Raw genomic sequence first — 20,966 nt, forward strand, 5'->3', positions numbered from 1 at the left:
GGATATTTCACAACATTAGAAATCACAGAAAGCACTATACAGAATCATTCTTATTCGTTTTCTCTCTCTCTCTCTCCCTCCTTCCTTTTCTCCCTTCCTCTGTCAAAGCGTTGAACAGTAAATCTTGACAGAGAGACTCTGCTATGCTAGTGGCCAGTCACTATCTAAATATCATGGAATAGTCACTTTCCTCTGAGCAAACAGCTCCTTCTATGATGCCTACAACAGAGGTTTATCTTTCCTCAAAATCCCCAAGAAGTGGGATCCACAGTCACATAAGGCCGACAGTAACAGACTCCATTTTTTATCCCTAGGGATGGTTTTCTGCTCTTGCTATCCTATTTGATATGTTTGTTGCACGTTATGCATATAAAATGCAAACACCTTAAGCACTTTTCCAGTAAGGCATGTGAGACACATGAAATCATGCCAATGGGAACAGAGAGAGGATAACAGGGGTGAAAAGGTAATTCACTCAGAATTATCTTGAGAGGACAAAAGTAAACCTGGTAACAGGAGAGCTAGGAGGAGAGAGGTAGGGGCGAGGCATGGGCTCTTAAAAAGGAAGGCTGACAAGAAGATTGTGGGCCCTGTTTGCAATGACCCCATCCATGGAAGACAGTCTGCACCTGGGGAACTGTGTGGGGCCGAGCAGAGTTGAGGTGCCCATTCAAAAACGTTACAAAGCAAAGGATTTAGATTCTATGGTCCATGCATGAGCACAGGCAGACATGGATGCGAGGTGAGCATTGCTCAAAACTCCAGGCTAACCCAGCTTTTCTGGGAGGCCGGCAGGGTAGCTGAGCAGGTCAGGGTGGGGTGGGGTTGTTCTCTGGGAGCCAGTGGTTACCTTCTCTGAGATCCTCGGTGGTGTTCTCTGATCTCATGACATCAAATCAAGACCTTTAAGCTGCTGCTCTCTCTTGAGAATCCACTTCCAAGTCCCTGGCCTGGAGCACACACAGCCCAAGGCCGTGAGCAAACGCTACTAAAGTGAAGAGCCAGAGAGCTGCTTGTCAGGACCCCCTCGGCATGCCTGGGAAACTAATCCAGCTCACACCTCTCCTGCAGCCGCTAAATACATAGTCACTTGTCACTCAGGGCTCGCAACCACAAGCCTAGGACCAACCACCGAATGAAGAGGCCCCGGATGCTGTGTGGAACTTCTGTGCCAGCGTAACCCCATCTCCACAAAGCTGTCTGGCACTTGTCTTGTTATTGTGACAAAGTGCCTGACAAGAAGAAGTTAAGGAAGGAAGGGTTTATGTTGGCTCACGGTTTGAGGGAATGCCACCATGGCTGCAGGAGCTGCGGCCCGTGGCAGATGGTTCATCCTCTTGTGCAAGACAGAACAGGGCTTGTTACATGTCACAACAGAGCACTGCTGCCCCAGCTGACTGCAAGAAGCAGGGGGATCCAGCCAGGCATGGTGCACAACTATAACCCAAACACTTGGGAGGCTGAAGGAGGAGGATTTCAAGTTCAAGGACCCTACCTGTAAGCAAAAAAGAAAAGAAGACAATCCAACCCAACTCAACACTATAATAACTACACCAAATCAAACCAAAAACATGCAGACCAGCACCCCTTGGGGCAAAGCTCCTCAGCTCTTTGGAGCTGCCAAACCTGAAAGAACAAGCAGATGGAACCTCTTTGTAGCAAGATGCGCCTTTTCATCATATGCAAAGAACTTGGCTCTCAAATTCATGGGTGCAACCAGTTCAAGTTCAAAGTTCCTGATGTCTGCCCACCAGCTGGCCACTGCCCAAAAGCTTGTTTGCGATGGTCAGCAAGCTGGGCAGAGTCAACATGGTTTCACCTGGGCTCTCTAGATTCCACTCATACAGGGGGTTAGCAGTGCACTGAGCCCCAGGACCTCTGCTCATCCCCTGATATTCTGCATGAACCACCTAACCAATGCCTGGGGCTTTGTATTCTGTTAAGCATGGCAAGGATAAGCTGGCAGGATGGTGGGCTATGTCTTTTGACCATCTCAAAGACATTGCCCAGGGAGATGCTTGGATTTCTGCTACAGAAATGGCAGTCTTCTGAGGTCAGCAGTTCCCTTGCTATCCGAAGATGTCTTCAGACTGGGGAGATGGTTCAGTGGTTAAAGATACTTGCTTGCAAAGCCTGCTAGCTGGGGTTCATTTCCCCAATTCCCATGTTAAGCCAGAATCACAAAGTCGCACATGTGTTTGGCGTTCATTTAGAGTGGCAAGTAGCCCTGGTACACTCTGTCTCTCTCTTCACACATAAATAAAGTATTTGTTAGCAAGGTGTTTCTCCTCTACCTTGGCCACGAAGATTTCACCTCTGAGTCCCAAACACACAGAAGGCCTGGACACGTGGGATAGCCTTGGCTCTGTGTAACACCTTTGCACGAAGCTCTTTCCTTCTCTTTAAAGGTGGAGACAGGCTGAGACTCGGGAGCCTCAAAACCAATACTGGGCAATGGATGAGCAGGAGCTTAGACTCTAGAACCCTGTCCAAATGAAGTCTACTTACAGTTCTAAAAACCTCCAAGATTAAAATGCTGACAAACATAGTCACTGTCACATCTCTGACCCATGTGCTGTCACCCGCCCCCTTTCCACAGAGATTGCCTCCTCCCTCCCTGCCCAGCAATCACAAATAAAAGCATTTGGTTTGAAATGAATGTTGGGGGCTGGAAAGGTGGTTCAGTGGATAACGTGCTAGCTACACAAGCCTGAGAACCTGAGTTCAGATCCCAGAGCCCATATGACGCTGGCTGCCCTAGCTTTTGTAATCCCAGCATGCTCAGGGTGAAGCAGGGCATTAAGAATCACCTGGGTGCTCGCTTAGGCAGCACATATACTAAAACTGGAATGATACAGCAAAGATGAGCATGGCCCCTGTGCAAGGATGACATGCAAATTCCTGAAATGTTCCATATTAAAAAAAAAAAAAAAAAAAAGAATCACCTGGAAGGGCTGGAGAGATGGCTAAGTGGTTAAGATGCTTGCTTATAAAGCAAAAGGACACATGTCCTATTCTCCAGGTCCAACATAAGCCAGACGCACAAGGTGGTACATGCGTCTGGAGTTCATTTGCAGTGGCTAGAGGCCCTGACGTGCCCATTCTCACTCTCTCTCTCTCCCTCTCTCTGTCTCTAATAAATAAATAAATAAGATAAAGCTTTACAATAAAAGAGAATCACCTGGAAGCTTGCAGGCTCGCTAGCCTGGCGAAGACTTCAAGGAACAATGACAGACCCTGCCTCAAACAAGGTGGAAGGTGAGGACGGACACCGGATGCTGTCCTTTGACCTTCACACATGCACTCACAGAGTGACCATGCACATACACCAAACGAAGCGAATAAATATAGAACTAATGATGTTCAGAATTACATGAACTATATATTATTCTGAAATAAACAGTACTTCAGTTATGTAATTGAATTATACATTTGTACCCATAAGATACACACACACACACACACACACACACACACACACACACACACACAAATGCATCATCTATATATATGGTGCATCAAGGACAGTCCTCAATGTGACAATGGCTCTATATGGCCTCAGTGTGCATAAGCTACGTGGCCCAGGTTTGTGTAAGCAGACTGCTGTTCACACTATGGCAGTGCAGAAAGACTCATTGCTCACATCATCATTAAATGGGCGTGGTATGTAGACACTGAAAAGCAGAAGCAAAATGCCTTTATGCCTGCATGGAGGGAGTTCAAGTCTCCCTGAAGCCAAGAGTCAGGGCTGACTGAAGCTATCATCAGCTCTGCCCAGCCACAGTTCTTACCCTTCTTGTCTCGAGGGTGCCCATGTTTCACAGAAGGTTAACACTCGACCAGACGCAGGGACAGGATTTCAGGCCACAGCTGCTGAGTGGGGCTCTGCTCAGGGGAGGAGCGGGACACACACCTTTGGAAGGAGAGCAGAAGGAGGGTCCCTGGCACTGGCTGGCCTCAGGTGCTCTGGGGCTTTATGCCCTGGGCTGTCCCCCTCCCATTCCACTCAACCCAGGACGTGAAAGGAAAGAGAAAGGTCCAAGTGCTAATGCAGAAGTCGCAGCTCGATCTTTAGAAGAAGGGGGAGCAGGGAAGCTGAACCTGGCTGCCTGGGCACTCGCAACACGAATGAACAGCTCATAAATCAGTCCTGCTAAGCCACTGAGCAGCCAAACAGGACACCATCCCATCAGTGGGGTCCCCTTCCAGCTCATTAACTATCTGAGGTTGCTATCACGTGGGGCGTGGCCTCTCAGCTGGAAATTCAATTAGCTTAGCTATAAACCAGGGGTGCAAAGTGGGATGTGTCTGATGAGCCAGTAATCCTGGGAAAAACCTAGGCACTGTGTGCTCTGCACACCCTGGCCTGCCTTTCCTTTGGTGGTCAGACAAAAGTAGAGTAACTTGAGGCTGTGTCAGGTACCATTTTAATGAAGCGGTGTCTTCTATTTCGTTTTTTTGTTTGTTTGTTTGTTTTTTGTTTTTGGTTTTTCGAAGTAGGGTCTCACTCTGGTCCAGGCTGACCTGGAATTAACTCTGTCATCTCAGGCTGGCCTTAAACACATGGCAATCCTCCTACCTCTGCCTCCTGAGTGCTGGGATTAAAGGCGTGCGCCACCACACCCCGCTATTTCGTTTGTTTTTGAGACAGGGCTTCAAACACTTTGTAACCCAGGTTGGCGATGGAAACTGTGATTCTACTGTCTCTGTCTCTCAAAAGCTGGGATTACAGGTGTGCGCCACTGCTCTTGGTTAAGAGGTGGCTGCGGTATTTTGGGGGTTTTGTTTGTTTTGGGTTTTTCAAAGCAGGGTCTCACTCTAGCTCAGGGCCCACCTGGATTTCACTATGTAGTCTCAGGGTGGCCTCGAACTCACGGCCAGCAATCCTCCTACCTCTCTGCCTCCTGAGTGCTGGAATTAAAGGTGTGCGCCACCACACCCAGCTTAAGAGGTGGCTTTTTCCTTTTCTTTCTTTCTTTCTTTTTTCAGCTTTCTGAGGTAAGCTTCTTAATGAGATAATGTGGCCAGACATTTGGCATCAAGGCGCTGGGGAGCTAGATCAGTGTTTGCAGAATATTTGCCTAGTATGTTCAAGGCCATGGGCTCAATCCCCAGAAAGAATTTTTTTTTTTTTACATTACAAAAAATGAAATGTTCAGAACAAAAACAAAGATGGAAAAGGAAGTGGGGCAGAAAGAACAAGAAAGGATGAGGGCAGCCCCCCACCGACGTCACAACACACACACACACACACACACACACACACATACACACACACTGTGGCTCCTGCCACGGCAGAGCTGGTCTCGGAAAGGAGGGGCACGGTGATGCTCACACACTCAGCATGGCTGGGCTCTGAAGATCTGCCTGCTTGGTCACTGGCAGAGGAAGGTGTGGCTTTGGTACTTGGCCTTTTCAACATCCAGGAATGTTGTCCGAGTGTCCCAGGCTGCCACAGGCCTGAGGCACTGCAGAGTGGAATTCCTAATTACATGGCTTTCCCTTAATGAAGGGCTCCATCTGCCCACGCCAAAGCGACTGCTTCAAGAATATGCTGTCTCTCACACATTCGGAAAGGGTCCCCGGGCTAGCCTTTCGTGCCGAGCAGCATCTTTTCTGGTCACCCACAAAAACAATCCTGCTGAACACTATCTAAAAGGATCCTGTCATTTCTACTTCCAAGTTGAAATACTTTGGGGGGGGGGGAAGCAAGCTTGTGGAACCCAGCCTTAGTCACTGAGTTAGTTGCTGTGACCAAATACCTGACAAGAAGCTAGTGAAGGGAAGAAGGATTTATAATACAAAATGATGATAACACCATAGAGTCCATCACAGCAGGAAAGGCATGGTGGCAGGTGGCCCCACGGTGGCAGAAGTGTGTACATGGCAGAACAGGAAGCAGACAGAAGACAGGAAGTGGAACCAGTCTGCGGCTTCTCAAGGCCAGTGCCCAGTGACTCACTTCCTCCAGCAAAGCGCCCCCTCCTACAGTTCACACATCACCCCAAAACAGCACCACCAACTGGGGACCAAGTGTCCAGACACACGAGCCTGTGGAAAGCATTTCACCTTTAAACGGAAAGACACCCTTTTCAGTCACAACGTGTCACTTAGTCTCAAAAGTTCTTATCGGCCTATGCTCTTCCACCTCACATTGTCACTTGGCGCCCTTCCCTGCCCCTCCATTGGCACCGTCTCTGCCAAGATCATCTTCTTCACTTGTTCTGAGTGAACTCCTATTCATTCATCAAAACCTCACTCTGGGATTGTGTCCACTCTGAAACCTCTCCCAGTCCAAGTCCTGTCCTATGCAGATAGGTTTTTATACTTGCTGACCCTATTTCATCACCTTGACCCTACTTCTGTTTATGCATGTGTCATGCCAATCAGCCATTTCACTCCTTCTTTTTCCTCCTCACTCCCTTAATCTCTTGATCTGCCAACAAATTCCTATCCACACTCAAAAGCCCAACTTGATGGTGTCCTTATCTGGGCACATAGTATTTCTCATTCTCTGTGTGTTTCTCATAGTGGCCCTCTCCCATGACTGTAAATTCCTTGGGGATTCTGAGAATGGCTTAACATCTCCTTTTCTTAAGCGCCTGCCTACTGATAAACCCATTCTTGGTGTTCAAAGAATGTGTGGAGAAAATCATGAATGAACAATAGTGCCCAATTTTATTCCATCAGCAGTGTCCTCTTAGTTGTGACATCTATAAGGCTGTCTTGTCACTGCCTGACTTCACAGGCCCCACAGAAAGAGAAGATAGGCACTGGATATCCCTGTAAAAGGTATGTAACTGTATAGTAAGGGAAGTGTGATAAGAGTGAAAAAGTAGGAGAGAGCATGCAATAAGAGATCCCACAGAGGGGTGGGGCTGCCCACCTCTCGACTGTCCAGGATACCCTTGCCCAACAGCTCCCCTTGAGTAGGAACCAGATAAGGGAGACTTCTAGGCAGGTGTCAGAATGCCCCCAAGTAGGAGGAGCCTACGATAAGACAGTGTTCGCAGAGATGGCATCATCCTAGCCTGCTTGGCCAGCTTAGAGGAAAATTGTAGATACCCCCTGTAACTTGAGTTTTACACCAACAGTAAATCAACCCATCTCCATCAGCTAAAGGTTCCATTCGCCTCCTGTCTCAGAGACACCTAATCTCAAAGTTCCTCTGTTTCCAGTGCTCTGGGACTCAGCACACTTTCAGCATCCATCTTGGACACAGACCAAAAAAAAAAAAAATAGAGCAAAGTGTGTGTGTGTGTGTGTGTGTGTGTGTGTGTGTGTGTGTGTGTTGTTGACTTTGTTCTCAGCTCAAAGCTGCCAATGTTTGTGTGTCCCTCAGATTATTTAAAGAGGACCTCAGTGCTACCACTAAAAGCAGCATGATCGTAAGGCCAGGAAAATACACCTGAGTCCTGAGTACTGTGGTGTGACAGGGGCCAGGGAGAACACAGGCAAACATCCTGCTCTGTAAACACCCCTACACACAGCACTTTCCTTGGCAGGCAGACCGAACTGCTCACTCACAAGAAAGCTGAACCTGCAGTCATCCCACTGAGGGAATATCCCAGGGAAGCCTGCGGAAGCTGGCAGGAAGACCTGACTTGAAACCCTCATCCCATACTTAAGCCTGATTACCCGCCCTGGCCTCAGCAACTTTCTAACCCTAGCCTTTGATTGTACTATGGCCAGTTCATCCATATCCGCCCCCCTCTGTGTGTCTTTTGTACATTTTGCATTGATCATCTTCCATACTACACATATGTTAGGTTTGACATGATATCCCAAGAAGGTGATGTGTCTGTGGAGTGTTACTCAGGCAATAGGAAGAAAGCTGTTCTTAGGATAAAGGGAAGGGGAGAGAAAGGAGAGAGAGGAAAAGAGGGAAGGAGATGAAGAAAAGAGAAGAGACAGAGAGAAAGTAACTGCAAGAAACTTAAGAGACATGTGTCACCAACATGCCTCAAACTCAAATTGTCCCAATTGCTGTCTGTACAAACATCATTCCATAGGATAATGATTGGTACAAATGAAAAGAGGACTCACGCTCAAGAGAAAATGCTAAGACAAACAAAATTAAACAAATGTGCTTTTTTGTTGTTTGTTTGTTTGTTTTTAGGGCCAGTACCTCTCAGGGCCCTTAAAATGCTAACATGAAGCTCTCTTTTTGTTCTCTTTCTCATATATATCACCTACTAAGCTTTCTAGAACTTTCTATTTACTAAAATAAAGCTGGGCACAGTGATTTTCAAATCATGGTTCATAGACTACTGACAAACTGTCTCAGAGTATATACACACAAAACCTGAGCAAAAGGCTGTAAAGCTATTATAGTAAATAGACATTGCTAAAAACACACAGAGCTGTATGTAACAAGAGAGGCTCACTGAATAGCAAACAGGCCAATATGGCCATTGCTGGAGACATGCTAGGAGGCGCAGGCATGGGTCCCACAGCCACAAGGCACATTGGTCCACAGTGCCCTGGGGAAGCATGGACCCCCAGCAGTCTGCTGAGCATTGGTTCAGCAATACTGCTGGGCTGAATGCCTACTGAGACTTGGCTCGCTCAAGGTCTCAAAGTGTCTGCACCAAAGACTGAGCTAGAGATTACCTGCAGTGGATGAGGATAGATCGAAGAGCCCATCATTAGGGAACCAAAAAGTTAGATAGGAGAATTTTGTCGCTGAAAAAGACTTGTGGATGGTGAGTTTGGGTTTAATCTCCTGAGCTAAGTCTCTCCCAGGGTGGCTCCACAGGGGTGAAATGAAAAGGAAGTGAAACAGGTCAGAGCAATGGCAAAACCTACTGAGCACAGCCTTGAGGAAATGAACGGAGGAGGCCAGGCGTGGTGTCACATGCCTTTAATCCCACCACTGGGAGGCAGAGGTAGGAGGATCGCTATGATTTCCAGGCCACCCTGAGACTCCATAGTGAATTCCAGGTCAGCCTGGGCTAGAGTGAAACCCTACCTCGCAAAACCAAACCAAAAAGAAAAAAAGAAAAAGAAATGAAATGAACTGAGGAAATATGGCTGTAAGACATTGTTCACCCCTGATGTGGGAATGCAGCATAGACCTCTACAAGCTGCCAAGGAATGAATCAGTGAGGCATGTGTAGGAGGACAATGGACAGGGAGGGAGAAGAGGGCAAACAAGGCTGTGCCCCATCCCCTGGTGCAGCTACTGAGAGGCAATACTGTCAGACCTTTAACTCGAGCATCAGGAGATGCACACTGCTCTGTGAGCTCTTCCACTTGTCCACCCTGGCAGTGTGTGCACGTGCTCTCACCCTTCCTCAAAAACCAGGCACAGGCCTGCAATCCTGGCACCCAAGAGTCTAAGGCAGGGGAATCATGAGTTCTAGGCCCAACCTTGTGGGTTTTCTTCCTTCCAAAAGATGAACACACCAAAGGATCAAGGATCACTGTTCAGAATAAGCTGCTTCCAAGAGTGAAGACTTTCCCCTTGGCCTATAGCATGCGTCCCACAGTAACTGACAAAGCAACATGCAAACCCACACAGTAAAATGTTTAATATGCTTCCTCTTTTCCCCAAGAGTGACTTTTATATCGATCCATGATTTGGCAGGACTGGTGCTTGTTGTCTGTTTGTTTTGCAGAACTGGGCACTTCTAAGCAAGCTCTCTACCATTATGCAGTATCCCCACATCCATGCTTTTTTGAAATTAATCCAATGTTCAGATAGCTTTGAAAACCCTTTCTAACCCTAGCCTTTGATTTTACTATGGCCAGTTCATCCACATCCACCCCCCTGTGTGTGTCTTTTGTACATTTTGCATTGATCATCTTCCATACTACACATATGTTAGGTTTGACATGATATCCCAAGAAGGTGATGTGTCTGTGGAGTGTTACTCAGGCAATCCCGGCTCCTCCAAGACAGCTTTCTGCCTCTTGCGCTTCCTCAGTGCCTCAAAGCACTTGACACTGTCGATGCTCACACAGGACTGTGGGGCAATGGGGGCAATGAAGCTACCTGACATGATACCTTAGTGGAAGACATACATTTACCCAAACCCACAGAATACACAGCACCAACTGAACAGCAATGAAAACTATGGCCCCTGGATGATGTGTGTTGACATAGGCTCATTCATTATAGCAAATGCTCCTCTTGGTGAGAAATGGCAGTCATGGGAGGTGATATGAAGGAAGGAATGGGGGTTCATGGGAAGTCTCTGTGCTTCTCTTAGTTTTGATGTGAGCTTTAAACACCTACAGAAAATAAAGTAATTATGATAAAGCAAGTGCTCAATAAGTCCTTGAACTAAGGTAAACATGGTTTATTAGGATGCATTATTCATGGAGCCTGGTAGTGCACAACCTATAATCCCGGCTATTCAGGGGGCTGAAAGATCCCAAGATAGAAGCCAGCCTGGGCAACTTAGCTAGATACTGTCTGAAAGTAAAATGAAAGAGAGCAAGGGGAGGAAGAGAGCTTGCCTACCATGCAAGATACTCCAATCCTGGTGGGCAGGGGAGGAGGGAGTCGTATCCATTTGTTATCGAAAACGACAAGCTTGTCCCCATTAGCTGCTGGCACTATTTCAAGTGAATGATAAAATAACCATGGCTTCCCACCTTATGTTCTGTGCTCCACCCTCCCCTTTCACACATGGACACACCCACTGGAGGTTTTGCACAGCTCCTCGGTGGGAACGGGATGTTTACTTCTTTTGTGTAGCTGTGTTAACTGGCAGCGCTGGCATATGCTAAGTGCCCGGGAGACTCTGGAACAGTCAGATGGGAGGGCACCAGGGACCAGCCAAACAGCACACCAAGAGGAAGCGCTGGGCCTAGCCAGGACCAGCCTTCATCCTCAGAGGCCCCTAGGCAGAAGGCCCTGCAGACCTCTCCGTGGTGTCAGCCAGCCCAGAGGACTGTACTTTCATGTAATTCTGGAACAAACCCTGTACTTCTTCAACATCGTTTACAATAATACGCAAATGAGCCTTCCCCGTGCTAAAACAAGGGCCTGAAAGGCTGCCGGTCTACGACCTCCAAGTCACCGCTGAGCTGCAGGGAAAGTGAGACCGTTTTTTGTCCCATTGCTTAGAGCAGGGACATCTGTGGTAGGGGAGCTGGTGATTGAGGGAAGAGAAAGGACAGAGAAAAGAAGACCGGAGCAGACGAGATCGATTCTGAAAGCGAAAGCCCTGCAGGACCCAACCCACTCTGCACGAAATCCACCCGGGGCCACAGGCCAGCCGAAGGGGGCGGGACTGTGCTCGGTCCGCCTCGTGGGCGGGGCTCTCGCGCACGACGAACACCATTGGTCTCTCAGCAGCTGCTTGAACCAATCGGCGCTGGGCCGAGCTCCGCCTTGCGCCCTCCTCCCTCACTCCCCACCCCCCTTCGCCCACGGCAAGCGCGGCTGCTCGGCCCAGGAACTGCCCAACAGGTGAGGCGTGAGCAAGCGGCTCGGGCGGGTCACGTGGCCTCGGCCCCGCCCCCTCCCCACGGAGAAGCTTTGCCATCTGTCCCTGGATCGACGGTCCTTGGGCCAGATGCCATGATCGCCCGCGATCACGCCGCAGCCGTGCCGACTGACCCCTGAGGCCGGCCTGCCCGCCCGTGTGCGGGGTCCCCGGAGCGCTCCCGCGGCCAGCAAGAAGCGCACACGTGGCGGCGGAGGGTCACGTTGGACACTTCTGTCACCAGACCTAGAAGGGGTGGGCGGAGGGGTGAGGGGGAGGAGGAAGTTGCTCCCACTCCACTTTTTTTTACATTCTCCACTTGCTTCTCCCGATCTCATTGTCCAGAACCATCTTTAAGCATTCTTTCTGAGGAAGCCTCACCCAGTAACCTGGTGCAAAAGCAAGAACACAGCGGATCTGGATCCTGAGCCCCAACATGCCTGACGTGTCTGGGTCAGGGTCTAGTCCAAGGGGTTTAAAGGACTGCCCTGAGCAAGGAGTAGCCCGTGCTGGGCAGAAGTGTATAGTCAACCTGACGTTCAACCACAGGCTTAAGTTTGCCAGGCTTATACGGAAAATAGTCTAACAATGACTGTGTGTCCTTTCAAATGTTAAGAAAATAAAAACTCTTTAGCAATACCCTAACCATGCCTATTTCTATAGGTATGCAATCGGTTTTTAAATTTTATTGTTTCTTTGATTGACATATGTATAGTTAGTTTTGAAGTAGTGTGATGTCTTCATGTATGCATTGGGGTATTGATCAACTGGGGTAATTACCATATCCATCACCCTAAACTTTGATCATTTCTCCACGGTGGGTACATTCAGAGTTCTCTCTTTCTGTTTTCTGATATATAATACATTATTGTTTGGTAGATTCACCCCACTGTGGCACAGAACATCTAGGCTTTGGGAGGTAAAAACTCCTACAACTTTATTAAGCATGTTTCTTTCATGCTGCGATGGAGTAAGCTCTTTGAATGCCCAATAACAGCCTATTTTTAACATTTGTCAAATGACAAGAAAGTATATGAAATGCATACTTTAAAGAATTTAAGGTAGAGGCACATTATAAAAGGAATCAATGCCACTCTTATGTCTCAAAAAAAAATCCCTCAATGATGGGTTTTATTACCATCAGGACTATTACAATACTTGGGTGCTTGGCTGTAATGAAAATTATTTACTAGCATGATAATTTTTTATCATAATTTACTATCATGATAATTGTTCTTCACAGCTAAACTTCTCCCAAAACCACTCAGCAAGAAAAAAAGAACTAAAACCCAACATGCCCTCACATCAATTTTATTTGGAATTACTTTTACTTTGGCATAGTTTGAGAGGAAGCAATAAGAGTTCAAAAAAAAAGTAATGTTTTAAATATTTAAAATTTTTTCAAGGCCTACATACAAAATTTCAAAGATATCATTGTCTCATTTCTTCTCAGTCATGGTACATATTTGCACTTGAGGTAGGCAGCATATTGCTTTCATTACACTAGAAAATATGCCACATACTTGGAGAACCCATGTGTCTCCACGGCACAGGCCTGAAGTTTCTCTCACTGTCTGAAACCACTGTCCACTGTTCAATGAGAGGTAGTGCCCTGTTTGTGAGCGAACTCTGTTCACAGCAAGAGATGTGTTCATTATGCTGTGCCTGGGGAGTGGACATTTCGTGTTTCTATTGGTCAGTTTAATTTCCGGCTTCATAGAGTAAGAGCATAATACAAGTGTTCAAGAAACAACTGACAAAAGGCAGTAAGCAGCCATCTTGGTAGCAAGTTTCAAAAGTGCCATCGCCCTGACTCATGAAGCTGGCTGGCTGCTGGGTTAGGAGTTATTTCAATTCCTAGTGCACTTTTAATCACAGGCAATGTTAGTGATTCAAAGAGTCATTCTGTATAACAAGAAAAACAGTGTTTTAAACCAAAGGGCTTAAAACAAAGCATTTGTATTTAGAGGAAGGATTTGTAGGTATTGATTTTTCAAAATATCAAAAGGTTCTCCTCAAACAAAAAATAAACTAGAACAGAAGCAGTGACATCTGATTTTGCAATGTCAAACAAGATAACATTAGCTGGGAAAATATCTCACATAAAAGTTAGCCTATAGGAAATTACTACTTCTGAATAACAAAATTCTATTAAAACAGAAAAATCTAGTTTAGCCAGCATTTATTTCCTACTTATAGTAGCCTATCTTATATGAAAATTTCCTAAGATATGGACCATATTCTAACTTTCTCAGAACTGCTCAGTAACAGCATATCATTTGGAAAACAGTAAGTGTAATTTAATTCACGCATTTCAGCATTTTATTTATCTAAAACAAATAGATTGTTATTAAATATTGACAATTTTATTAACTCAGAGCATCTGGGAAAACACTTATGATTAGGTTAATTTATGTTATATTTTCCCCTCAACTTGTAAAAGATTAATCAACCATTTTATGGTCTAATTTAGGTGCCTAATTAAAAACAGAGTTCAACACATGCTACACTGTCTTGCTAATAAATCTTGACAGCTCTGTAACATAATGGTTTGTACTTCAAATTGTTGCATATAAATGCAGATTTCTGATGTTCACCCCAGCAGCCGGAAATGAGCGGAACACTTAGTTTAAACTCCAGGACTGTGAGAGTGAAATTATTTCAAAACAGATTATTCCCAATCTGATCTAATCTCCAATTCCCCAGTGAAGTCAGAAGCAGGCTAGGCTACCATTGTTTTAGAAGCAGACCAGGAAAATTGGGGAATCAATTTTCTCAGCAGTCATGAAACTAAAAACACAGGGGAAGTTGCTGTGTCCAGTGATCAGCCACGGAAAGATGTTTCTGCCATCTCTCTTCAGAACCCCATTCTAAAGAAGTCTCAAAAGTTCTGGCTATATTTTATATTTGTCTTCTGGCTAATAAAGACAGATCAAGCACTGGATGGATCTTCAGTGATTTGAGAGCATTTCATTTTTATATGAATAAATAAATTCATACCAAGCAATTTCATGCATGTCAATTATACCTCCTCCTTTTAAGGGGGCAAATGGCAGAAAGTAAACTTCCTTGGGAGGGACACTAGCTGTTTTCTCAGCAGCTCTACTTGAAGGATATTTTTGTCATTTTAATGGCTCCTTTGATTCAAGCTGGCCTGTACGGAGAAATAAAAATGTCAGAGTGGTGTGATTGTCCTCACTCTAGCTCCTATCAGTGCAGGAAAGCACTGACTCAAACTGTTTGAAAGTTGCAAGGCCTTTAAAGTAAATGACAAAGTGAACAATCTACCAGGATCATTGGAGACAGGCAGGAAACTGTCAACCCCTTTTAGAGCAAACACCCTTCCGAATCCTCCCATGGGACGAACAAACATCATGTTTTGGTCACTTAATTGAGGGACCCTGGCACAGAATGACCTCTTGTGGGTACAGTATTTTTTTTTTCTTTGCCATTTTTCAGGTATGAGATCTTGGTCAAGTTCCTTAACCTTTCTGTGCCTGTGTTTCCTCATTGGTACTACTATCAACTTCACAGGACTCTAAAGAGGATTAAACTTGCTAATCCTTGGGAAAATATTCAGCATGGGGCTAGGTACTAACATTGTTAAACCAGAGGAAGAGAATGACAGAGAGGCAGTGAGGTGGAGATAGAGAAATTAAAAGTGAAGTCTGGGTGTGGAAGGAGTTCCCTAACTATAAAGTCCAAAGCAGATGACAGTTCACAGTTACACAATGTGAGGCTAACTTAATTCCTAGACTGAGGGCATGAGACTCGTGTCAATTTTAAAAACTGCGGAACTGTTGTTTGACCACCGGGCTCCTGCAAGATGCTAAGCTTGAAGGTCCTAGATGATGTTTACTTCACTGGCCCTCTTTGTACTCCAGTCTCCAGCCCTGTATTCCTCAAACGCCATCACACCCCTGACCAGTAGGGAAAGACCACTTTCATCAGGTGGGCCCCATACACCACTTTGCTGGGTCGCCTCATCCACACTTGCTAAGTATGGCTTCAGAACAGAGGAACAGAAAAGTCAACTCAGGCTGGAACCCACTGTGGAGGCCCAGTGCAAATAGCCCCCTGGCACAAGACTTGTGATTTGGGGGGGGGGGGATTGGGGTTCTACCAGCTTCCAGTTGCTGGCAAGTAGCAGAGTCAGCTCTGGGCTGCCATCACCTCTACATCATGCATAGAGTCTCGACAAGCAAGTGGAAAGAAACATCAAATTCCCCTCCATGACAAACACCATGCCGATCGGCCAGGCCCTAGTTCTCTGATTAGGTCTCTGGCTGGACTGTGTATCAATCTATTAAACGCATTAATGACTCATTCACCAAAGCCACGACCTTCCTCCAAGGGGTTACCTGCTGACCCTCAGACTCCTCAACCATATATATACACTCCCTCCCTCCTTATTTATTTTTTTTTTCTTTGCCTCAAATGCCTTTGAAATGTCTCCCCTGGCTCACTGGCTGGCTTGGAGGGCTTGTTTTTACCACGAGGCTGCACTGCAGCTTTCTGGTTAATTATTATTTATACTGTTCTCCAATTGGCCCCCATCTTCTCAACAGAGCAGGAGAGACCTTGCACCCCAAGTTTGGCAGGATTTGGGAGCAGAGACGCCAGCGGAGAGGAACTCACCGGCTAGGTACAGAACTCTGGGCCAATGTCCCCACAAGTATTGGGTTTAAAGTTTACAAGGCCACCTTCAAGTCAATCGTGACGGTCATATAGTTGCTCAAACATTCAGAACAGTATAAAATGGTATCGAAATTTTAATTCAGACAGTATTTAGAATACTTATCCTTTTTTTAAAAAGGGCCTTAACTATGGTCGCTCCAGGCTCTGTTGGGACAGATCGAGAACTACACACTGGAGGCACTTAATTTTGCTCGTGGCTGTCACCGCTGCGGGCTCTGTGCCTCCCAGAAGTCGAAGGCACCGGGTCCCCGCGGGAAGGCCGAGCCCCGCTGCCCGCAGGTCTAGGCGCGGCTGCGGGCGGCGGCTGCGAGCGGGCGCGGCTCCAGCGCGAAGCTCCGGGGCTGTGCGCTTCGCTGCCGCTGCCGCTGCCGATGTGCCGCCGCCGGGGCGTCCAAAGGACGCTACTCTCGTCTTTTCGTCAACCTCTGGGACTGTGGCCGCTGGAAGATAGCAGCCAGATATAGCGTGAGTCTTCCCCGTGGGGATTTCCACGGCCTGCCCCAGGTGCTTCTCCAACAGCCCGAGCTCGGGATGCAGGAACTTTCCTTCCCTTTCCGGCCAACCCGGCGCCAAACGCCTCTGATCTCCGAAAGCCCGGCTGCTTTGGCTTGGGCGGTGCAGGCTCCACTAAGCGCTCTAGTGATTAGCCTGCCACTTAGCCACCCCCTCCACCCCCACCCCCGCCAACATCACGGGAGAGGGGGCAGAAGTAACGACATCAATACAATCAATGACAACAGCCAACAGTTAGACAGGCCCCCATGGCCGCCCCTTGCAACTGCCCTTACCAGGCATTCGGCCTTCTCAGCCCAGTGCGCTGGTGAGAGCACAGAAGCCAATGATGAGACTCCAGGAGTTGCACCCCAGAACACCCCACCCCCCATTTTAAACAAGCCAAGTCCTTGGGAACAGTGAGAAGGGTGGATGTCATGGCTGGCTAAACCTGAAGACTTGGGCAACTTCTGACAATAATAAAAAACATAAAGGACAAAGGGGAGGGAGAGAGCGAGGCTAGGAAAGGAGCCCCTTTAATCCGCGGGGTCAGGCCCTTTTCTGCTCCATCCCGTCCGGGTCCTAGAAGGTAAAATGGGGAAAGGGAGTGCAGGGGAGGAGGAGGTCCAGTTTGCGCTCGCCTCGTTTTCTTGAGTCTCAACCCTCTTGATAAGTAATTGGGGCCTGGAGGACCCGGACTTCAGGGAGTCACCAGGGCTGGGTGGTGACCCCAGAGATGGGGAGAAGGCTGGGTTGCCGGGAGGGTGAACTCTCCAACAACTCACACCTAAGACCAGCAGTCGGCGGGATGCAGCGGGCAGAGGTCAGCATGATGACCCCGAAGCCGCTGTCCCTTTGGAACTGGCCTCACCTCCCGATTTGAAACAGAATTTCCGGAAGCCACGACCTCGAAGCAACCCTCATTTTTCAGTGGGCCCGGGATGTTCTTTGCCTTCCGACTAATTCACAGTTGGCGGAGACACGCGTTCGAGCCCTGGCCCTCCCAGCATCCCAGCCTGAGACTTAGCAACTCGCTGGCTGCGCCCCGGGGCTTCCCGAAGCCTTCAAAGTCCGGTACCACTCAGGCCGGTTGCAGTTCGCGCCTTTGCCCGACAGGGACCAGCACCACTCCACGATCCGCAGGCAGCGAAGCCACCTAGACACTCTCCCCGGCCCCAGCGGCTCACCAGGGAAGCGGGGCTGGCCCCCTTCGGGTTCCGGTAACAAGAACTGTAACAAAAAAGTTCACAGACTCTCCCCCGCCTTGGCTGGGCGCCCTGGCCCTCGCCCTCTCTCCCATCTGGGCAGCAGAAGCAGCTCTGGAAGTTGACTCGGGGAAGAGGCAGCATACCAGGAGCGCACCACACTCCTTTCCAGCGCCCCGGGCTCCCAGACAGAAAAGAAAATCCTAGCACCCCTGGAGTGACTCCGCGTGGGACATCGCCTGCGTGGGTTATCGCCACGGTTTGAGGGTTCTCTGACCCCCTGCCAAGGGCTTTCCCGGTAGCTGCTCCGAGGCTCTGCTGGCGAGATTGCCTAACAGATTCCATGGCGCCAAGGACCACTGAGCCGCCAGAGCTCAGCGACAAGTTTCTGTAGGTTGTGACCAGAGCCTATCTGGGCGCACCCCGGACCTCGCGGGTGCAGGATTCTCTGGGCTTCTCGCCTGCAGTGCGGGGTCACTCTTGCATCCCTGTCCGACCCCCGGTGGCCCGAAGTAGTGTCCCACTTCCCCAACACCAACCCCGCTCCCCTCGCTCAGGATGCGGATAGAGCCGGCACCTCCGCCCCGGGAGAGGGAACTCACCGGTACCAATCGAGGCCCTTGTGGTAGCTGCGGTCGAAAAAGTGGGGTTCGGCGCCCACGGCGCGCACGTCGGGGTGCACGCGCAGGAACTCCAGCAGCGCCCGCGTGCCGCCCTTCTTCACGCCGATGATGATGGCCTGCGGCAGCTGCTTGCTCCCGGACCCGCTGAAGAAGCTAGAGATGGGACTCGGGGAGTCCGGCGCCTCGGGACTCATCTCCTCCTGGTTCCCGGCGCCTTGCAGCTCATCCTTGCCCGCAGCCAGTGCGGTGTCCGGCGCCTCCCGGAAAGGCAGCCTGGGAGATGTCACATTCGGGACTGTGACCAAGGCTGGCGGAGCGTGTGCGGCGCGGGACCCCGAGCCCAGCACCAAGAGCCCCGGCGCCGCGGCGCAAGAACCCGCGCACGAGTACAGCACCATGTAGAGCCAGACGCAGAGCATGGCGAAGAGCAACGCCAGTTTCCTCCTCACCAGCGGCGGTGGCGTCGGCGGCTGCGGCCAGAGCCGGCCGGGGACATCGAGGCAGGACCGGCCGCCGCTCAGGCGCTGCCCCATGCGCTGCCCGCGGGCGCGGCCAGGGGCATGGCTTCAGCACATGGCGCGAGAGTCCTCGCCGGAGCCGTGAGCTCGGGGAGGGTCGTCCCCTGGGCCGCGTTATGCCCGGGGTTGGGGAGGGGTGGCCTCGGTTTTACTGCCTCGGCGTGCCCGCAGACACCGCCGCCGCTGCTGTTGCTTGTCCCCAGGTGGCGGCGGCAGCTGGACCGGCGGCGGCTCTTGACATGTTGCCCGCCACAAGCCGCAACTGGAACGCCAGCCCGGGCTGCGGGGACGGGCGGCCGACGCGCGGCTGGGGCGCTGCGAGAACTCCGCACGCAATTCCGGTACCCTGAACCCGCCGGCCGGTGCGCACGGCCGCTGCCCGGGGCTGCCTCCGCGCGCTCCAGAGGTTGAGAGCAGCCCCGGCACTCGCCCGCACAGGCTGCGGAGGAGAAACTGCGCAGGAAGAGAGCTCGGCACCGAGGTGGAGTGGGCGGGCCCTGGCTTCCGGAGTGACGGGCCTCTCTACCTACCAGGAAGCGCGAATGCCATGCAAATACCGGTGCTTAGCCCAAAGCTAAACGGCCAATCGTCTTGGGGGACAAGGGGGTGTGGAAAGGGGGGGAGAGCGGCTGGGGTTACTATTGGCTGCAGGATGCAACGGGTGGACTCAGAGAGGCGGAGTCAGTGGCTGGTGACAGGAGCAGATGGTGGGAAGGATGCTGGAGTGAGCGGTCGCCGGGTCCGACCCAATGGGGAGATGCCCTTCCCGCACCCAGGCGCATTTCCGCCCTCGCTCCCGGGCGTCAGCGTTGGCTATAGTTGCCCAGATGCGAGGACGGGACTCCCTATCCAGATGTTCCACGGGCGGGCTCCTGGTGCGTGTTGCACAGCAGGGAGGGTGTTGAGGAAGGAAAGCCGAGGGGAGATACACTCTAAGCCCCTGAACCCACCCATCCCACCCTGGAGGGTCAGAAGGGAGCCCCAGGATAGACCTTATGTATGAAATTTTGCCGGGAGTGGTGGCGCACGCCTTTAATCCCAGCACTAGTGAGGGAGAGGTAGGAGGATCACCATAAGTTCGAGGCCACCCTGAGACTCCATAGTGAATTCCAGTTCGTCTTGGGCTAGAGTGAGATCCTACCTCGAAAAACAAAACAAAAAAGAAAGAAATTGAAGGGGTGGGGGGAGTCGCTGACAACTTTTCCTCTGGTCATTCCTTTTTCTGTAATAAATCTTTGCTGGGAGTGATTCTGCGCCTGGTGGCTTAGGTGTAAACTACCCTCAAGGAAAAAAAAATCTGCAACTTTTCCAAACTGCCCGATAAAGGAATGAAAGGTGGGCAGAGAGGGGGAGAAATTGACGGAAGGTTGAGTCTGGTGTTATGTTTTGTTTGTAGGTTTCCCGGCTGAAACCTCAGTCACACAGAGGTTTGATGTGGGTACGCATTTCTTGGCGACAGTGGGTTTGAGACGGCGCGCTGTTCCCCCTTTCTGGAATAGATAATAAAGCCAGAATTCACCCCCCTTTAGGAGACTGGTTTACTGACCCACGACACTGATTCGTAGGCATCGTTCTTTTTTCTTTTTCTTTTTTTTTTGTAAGAAAGACGTCAGTTTGGAACAAATCCACGAGTAGTGCATGAGTTGCATTACTTTATGCAACTTGAAAAAGACTCATCTCCTGCTTTCACAACAACGACCCTCCAGGGATGGGGGCAGGGGAGAGGATCTTCCTAGGAACTGTCACCCTGGCTGTAGGGAAGCGCGGCCCCGGGGTGCCACGCCGCTAAATCCCTGCGCAGGCGTTTGGAGTTAGGAAGGTTGGATCTTCAAGTTCCTCCCGGGTCCTGTCTGGAAGCTTTTCCGTGCCTGCAACCCAGACCCAGCACAGTCAGTCAGCCTCCGGCTCCAGGCGGCGGAACTCTCCTTCCGACCTGACTCCTGCGCGGGGCCCCAGTGGGTTATCGTCGCCCACGAAGTGACTCAGCCCGGG

At 49.7% G+C, this 20,966-nt stretch overlaps 1 protein-coding gene and 1 non-coding gene across 2 annotated transcripts in view; one reads left to right on the top strand and one right to left on the bottom strand.

Moving 5' to 3' along the window:
* Positions 1-19,381, bottom strand: part of Hs3st3b1 (heparan sulfate-glucosamine 3-sulfotransferase 3B1) — a 42,050-nt gene extending 22,669 nt beyond the window's left edge. Inside the window, exon 1 of the mRNA XM_004663110.2 lies at positions 18,436-19,381. Coding sequence (XP_004663167.1) covers positions 18,436-18,989 — 554 coding nt within the window. The 5' untranslated portion in view covers positions 18,990-19,381. The remainder of the gene's footprint in view (positions 1-18,435) is intronic.
* On the top strand, positions 2,815-2,921 carry LOC123453853. Its single transcript, XR_006633030.1, has one exon. It is a non-coding gene; the product is annotated as a U6 spliceosomal RNA (small nuclear RNA).
* Positions 19,382-20,966: the final 1,585 nt, after the last annotated feature.

This window comes from Jaculus jaculus, chromosome 12, assembly GCF_020740685.1.
Source record: "Jaculus jaculus isolate mJacJac1 chromosome 12, mJacJac1.mat.Y.cur, whole genome shotgun sequence".
NCBI classification, from domain to species: domain Eukaryota; kingdom Metazoa; phylum Chordata; class Mammalia; order Rodentia; family Dipodidae; genus Jaculus; species Jaculus jaculus.